Below are 6,153 nucleotides of genomic sequence, written 5' to 3' on the forward strand. Positions count from 1 at the left end.
ATAACTTCATTACTCCATTTTTCCAGCATGATTTGCTTATCTTAATGACTTTTTTTTTTTAATCTTAAAGACTATTTTTGTATAGAAAGAAAAACAAGACTATTTTTTTAACGTTATTGCAGCTATCTCCAGTCCCCTGTAATGCTGCTTTATTTTTTAGTTAGTGTTTGTAATGAAATACTTTCAGTTCTTTCCCGAACATTTTCATTCTGGCTCATTTAAATTTTCCCTATGTTTTGATTTAAGCATATTCTGGTTGTTTTACCTAGAGTGCATCATGTCATACAGAGAACAGAATTTCTTCAATATTCTTTGCCATATCAAATTTTATGTAACCCTAGGATTTATTCTTATCATAAAAGGAACCATTCATCTCTGAGTTATAGTGTATGCTGCAATTCAACATCATTCAGAGCAATTTGGCTTTAGTTTGCGTCACTTATGCAGTGGAAGCAAAACGAAAATAGATTTTGGAAGCATTGATCTTTAAGATCCTGCATGGTCCTTAACCTTTTACCACAAACTTATCTGCTTTCCCTAAATAAATTGTTTTTGAGATTTCTCCAGTGTCACCTTGCAGTGTAAAATCCATTTATTTCATGCTAAGTGTGGACCCTGGCGACTTTCAAAGAATAATTACCTTGATTCTGGCTAGCATCCCAGGAATACTGGCATTCTATAATGACAGTATTATAAATGGTCCTGCTATAACTGTTCCAGGTACCCCCCATTAGTCTCATTATGTACTATTCTCTAGAGATGATCATGACCCACATATTCATAATCTCTTTCTTGGATCACTAGAGGAACAGAAATAGTTTCCCATTGAGCAGTTTTCTATTCATTTTCTTACAGTAAAGCTGAGATTCTGCATTTTATATGCACCATAGAATCATTACTTCAATACGTATCTAAATTACTTGAGAGGCTTATTTTAACACATTACAAGGACCCATTGCCAGAGTTTTTCATGTGGCGGGACTAGGGGAGTTTTGAAAGTTGAATTTCTGACATATTCCCTTATGATGATGACGTTGCTGGCTGGGGAAACTTTCTACTGAAAAACGGTAGTTTAAGACTGATTCATTCATGCCCAGGGCAGGGCAGACAGATCAGACTTCCAGAAGCTTTAGCTCTAGCAGAACAGGTATTTTCACAAATAACATTTCATTGTGCATTTTGAGGTGAAAAGATAGAGTAAATGGAACAGAAGAGAGGCAGATACAGTATAACTTTCAATTTATGTGGCTTCAGAGCTTTTGTGAAGGAAGAGTCAAATGAACAGGGGTTGACATATATGGAGAATTTGGAAGTTCAAAATGTAGGATAATAGGAAAATACATTCCAGCATATGATGGAGAGACTATCATCACCTTATCGAAAAATTAACACCGATATATCAGATTTAACAGCTATAAAAGAAATTCTTATTTTTTTCATGTATGAAAAAAGTGAAAAATTATGCCCACAGTAGTCAACTACTTAAAGATAGAAAGTAGAATGCTGGTTGCCACCGTGTAGCAGTAGGAGAGAATGGGATTTATTGTTAAATGGATAGAGTTTCAATTTTGCATGATAAAAGTTCTGGAGATAAATAATGTTGATGATTACACAGTAATGTTAGTATAATGTCGGTGAACTGCTGTAAATTTTATGCATTTTACAAAAAAATTTGGGTGTTGATGTGGGAAGGTAGAACTTCACCCTTTTTCCCCTTATCATAAAAGATAAGAATTTTATGTATTTTACAAAAAAATTTGGGTGTTGATGTGGGAGGGTAGAACTTCACCCTTTTTCCCCTTTTTAAAAGATAAGAATGCTCAATCTCATTCTACAGATTGAGCAGAAGGACTAGGTGTTCCTAGTTGTGCTTTAAGGAGCAGAGAGAAACCACTTGCCCTGGCTTTCAGAGATTATTAGCAACCCAAATCCAATAATAATAACAATAGAAAGAAAGGAAGGAAGGAAAAAAGAAAAGAAAGGAAAGTAAGTAAGAAAGAAAAAAAGAAAGAAAAAAATAATCCTTTGCTACAGTCCCAGAAATTTTTATTTATTTATTTATTTATTTTTCCATAATTTCATTGAGAAACAAATAGCAATGAGACAGCTTCAAACCAAATTGGTAGGACAGTTTCAGCAATCAACGCACCACACACATTCTTCCCAGTGGTTATTTGCTGTACAAGATGCGGACATGACATCCCATTTACAAACACCATCAGAACAAATCCCTCTATTCATTAAGAGAACGTAACTAGATATCTATCCTAACCATTTTGAATACACAGATACAAAATGGACATTCATCTGCATCCCCCTTTTTGTTCAGTTCCATTATTTGAATATTATTGGTGTGTTAACCCAGCAAAACATTCCAAGAGTCCAGTAGTCCATAATAGTATTGGGTCTTCCACTTCACTGGCAATGTCAGAAATTGTTGTCCTGAGTTCTCTACAACTCAACATAACAGCATGACTTTATTTCTTATACTTCGTTTTTATACTTTTCTGCTGGATGGTTAAGACCAAGATAAAGCAGGACCTGTGCAACAAGAGTTGTAGCTTTTGGGTCTGATCAGGTCAGTGAAATCCCCTCAGGATTTATCCTGAGATCCTGTACCTCAGATTGTAGAACCTTTGTCAGTGTCAGCCATGTGGATGAGTCACGGCCATTGCTTGGCCAATGTGCTCTCTGTGAAAGCCTGAGAGAATGTTTTCTCTCCATGTGACTCTCCTTAGGCACACTCTACATCATCGATCACTTTCCTCTTTGGCCCCATAATCTCCTTGATCAGAAAATTTGGGACACTACTGAGTTACGTGACGTTACAGTACAAGTTCTCATATGTCCTGATATTTTTTAATTGACCTTGGAAGGCTAGGGCCAAAATGTTGGCTTTCCTTGCGGCCCTCCTTTTTCTCTAATTTTGGTCTGCAAACTTAGGTTGTTAACCCTCCAGAAAAGAAGCTTATTGTTATTACCATACAACCTAGGCTGTTAAGCTTAACTTCACTTTCTGAATATCAAACATCTTAGGCATAACATGGAACAGGTATTTTTCATCAAGTATTGATATGTTGAACTTCAAGTCCCTCCAGAATATGATGAAAAAACATTTAAAAATTAGAATATATTTTAAAAATAAGCATAAAGAATTCTATACTTCTTTTTTTTTTTAATTTTTATTTATTTGAGAGAGAGAGAGAGAGAGAGAGAGAGAGAGAGAGAGAGAGAGAGAGAGAGAGAGAGGGGTGTGTGTGTGTGGCCAGCTCAGCACACCACGGGGCGGGGCTGGCTGGCATGTGGTGCTGGGGGATTGAACCGTGGTCCCTGATGCTTTGCTAAGCTTGTTCTAAGTAGGTGCTTTAGACCACTGAGCCATCTCTCCAGCCCCAAGAATTCTATACTTTTTATGTTTACACATAAGTCCAGAAATCTAACCCAGGCAACTTTTGAGTCCGCCCAGCTCTCAGACTTAAAACTACGAATCCCAGAATACCCTTTACCTTAGATTTTCCCGCGAGAGTTCTGGAGTTTGCGTTTACCAATCACTGCATAGAGAGCCTGTACTATTAGCCAATCAGAGAGAGAGTAGGCTCCGGAGGCGGGCGGCGGGAGGTGCCCGGCGTTTGAAATCGGAAATTTGGCGCTATTGTCCGAACTGGGCTGGAGGTCGCTTAGGGGCTGCGGATCGCTCTGGTTGTGGGGGAAGGCAACTGAGTTCAGGTCTGTCAACCGCGCGAGGAAGGTGGGAGCCGGGCTGGGCTCTTCGATCCTATTCGCCTGTTGTGATGGAGACGTAGGTTGGGGCGGCATGTTTATGCGTATTTCTACTGGGGTTTGTGAAAAGCGCGTCTTTTTGCTCTTGGGGCTCGGAGGCGGTGGGGAGGGGGCACAGCGGGGCAGCCATGCGGTTCTGAGTTTCGCTGAACAAGGAGTCGTTGGCCGTCCTGCGGAGATTTTAGCGTATCAGAGAACTGGTGGGGCTTGGGTTATTCCGAGATACCCTTTACAGAGGAGTGACGGCCAGATTCCCACTCCAGTCTCCAGTTCACTGTGCTTTTCCTGTTCCAGGGTGGGAAGAGGAGATAGGGTAGATGTGTGAGGTCTTGCTCGGGGGTGGGGGTGGTGTCGGTGTCGGTGTCATTGTCATTGGCCACCTTGTGATTCAGGTTGGAATCAGAGAAGGTCAGGGTTGGACCGGGCCTTAGAAGTGGTCAGTTTTATTTGTTAGAAAAGCAGTGTCAGTTTCCCCAGGGTCTTAGAGCTATGATTCTCCTGTGTAATTGCACTTTATTAAACAAGTCCTTAGGGGGCAAAGGTGTTCTAGATCCTTGCTGCAAGTTAATCGCGATTAAGCCCAAGTGGCTTGATTTGTCAGTAAGTTTCTAGAACAAAAGTTTCAGTTGCTAACGATTTTCTAGCCCGGGTCAAACTGTCAGAGCATACTTGATTTGAGTATGTGGTTTATTTGGTTTTGATAACTTTTAATGTAGGTGTTCTGTGTTTCATAGTGGCTTGCACAATGGTGGAGGATGAACTGGCACTCTTCGATAAAAGCATAAATGAGTTTGGAAATAAGTTCAGAAACACTCTCAGTGACACCCCCTGTCAGATGGTGGGACTGAGAGACGCCTACAAGGACTCCCTGAAAGCCCTGGCAGGTACTTAGAGCTGACTTGTCACTTGTTTTTGCCACTTTTGCTGTTTTTCAATGTCATGTGCGATGAACTGAAATTCAATTTCTTTTTCAGAGAAGCTGTCAGTGAAATTAAAGGAAGAAGAACGAATGGTTGAGCTGTTTCTGGAATATCAAAATCGTATGTGAGAATCTGTCGATCACAGTGTTTTAGATTAAATATATTTATCATGAAATCTCTCCTACAAATAAGATAATATAGTGAAGGTGTTTATACATTTACACATATACATACTCATATATGAAAAAATAATGAACATGTTCTTACCACTCAGTTGAAGAAAGTGGACATTCTGTGTTAGATCTTAGAAGGTGAGAACCTTCTAAAACTACTGGTATTTAATATTATGTTTTAAAATGTTATATGAATGACAGCATTTGTATATTTCCTGTTCCTTTTTTTTTTTTTTACCTAGCATAATACTTGGGATATTTGTCTATGCTGCTGTGTAAATGCTGGCATTTGATAACAGATGTTTCTAGCAAAAATCACAGTGTGGGAATTAAAAAGCATCTTGTCTCTCCACTCTTTGGGATAAGATTCCTATGAGAGGTGATCAAAATATATGGTGAATTAAAAACCATTTTTTGGTATACATGCTGCTGAAGCAAACATTGAATTTTTTTTTTTTTTTTTTTTAGTTGTGACTCCAGACAGGATCCAAAGAGGAATTTAAGGCTCTTGTCTGGGTTTTATGGAGGCATCCTTTACCCTTTTGTGTTAAAATTTTTTTAAAAAATATTTTATTGTGAAGAACATATTGCTGTTAGGGCCAGGGATATAGCTCAGTGGCATAAGCACCTGCCTGGCAAGTGCATGGTCCCAAGTTCAGTCAGAAAGACTCTCCCTCACCTGGAATGCAATTATTCCGTCATTCTTTCTTTCTATTTTCTGAAGTAGTTCTGAAAGACCTCTTTTATGAGCGTCGTTATGAGGTGTGATCAAAAATATAGTGCCATCCAACCCCAAAATAGGCCTGTAAAAACATTACCGCGGTCGTAGTCCTTCGCTGTTTCGCAGTTTGGCTTTCGCGGACTCAGTGCTTTGCGGGTTTTCAGAAAATATTAATCTAAATTATTTGTCACAGATTTTTCACTACATCACGTACCGTACAGTATGTATGTTGTTAAAGTTACGTAGGTTTACCAGTTTAGAAAATGGTTAAGAACATTAGAAGTGTTTTTCAGAGTGTGGGAAAAGCTTATAAGGGGCGGGGGTTGGGGAGAGAGCGCGGAGGTCTGAGCGACCCCTGGCAAGCGATCCCGGGTACTGCATGCTGTGCCTGTCCCCAGCCCTAAAACTGGGCGTGGTAGTGCACACCTGTAATCCCAGGAGTGCTAGGGAGACTGAGACAGGAGGATCACTAAGAGTCTGAGCTGCATAGCGAGATCCTGTACCAACTACATTTATTTTTTTTATTATTTATTTATTTATTTATTTATTTATTTATTTT

General features: G+C 39.3%; 1 protein-coding gene and 1 non-coding gene across 2 annotated transcripts in view; one reads left to right on the forward strand and one right to left on the reverse strand.

Annotated features, from left to right (window-relative positions):
* The first annotated feature begins 4,206 nt into the window (after positions 1–4,206).
* The window catches only part of Spc25 (SPC25, NDC80 kinetochore complex component), a 34,344-nt gene continuing 32,397 nt past the window's right edge, over positions 4,207–6,153 (forward strand). The window contains exons 1-3 of the mRNA XM_004634815.2: positions 4,207–4,216; positions 4,515–4,664; positions 4,755–4,820. Of these exons, the coding sequence (XP_004634872.1) occupies positions 4,526–4,664; positions 4,755–4,820 (205 nt within the window). The 5' untranslated portion in view covers positions 4,207–4,216; positions 4,515–4,525. The remainder of the gene's footprint in view (positions 4,217–4,514; positions 4,665–4,754; positions 4,821–6,153) is intronic.
* Positions 5,340–5,459, reverse strand: LOC111817664. The gene has a single exon (XR_002821806.1). It is a non-coding gene; the product is annotated as a small nucleolar RNA SNORA26 (small nucleolar RNA).

Source organism: Octodon degus, unplaced genomic scaffold (genome assembly GCF_000260255.1).
Source record: "Octodon degus isolate 3935 unplaced genomic scaffold, OctDeg1.0 scaffold00065, whole genome shotgun sequence".
NCBI lineage: Eukaryota > Metazoa > Chordata > Mammalia > Rodentia > Octodontidae > Octodon > Octodon degus.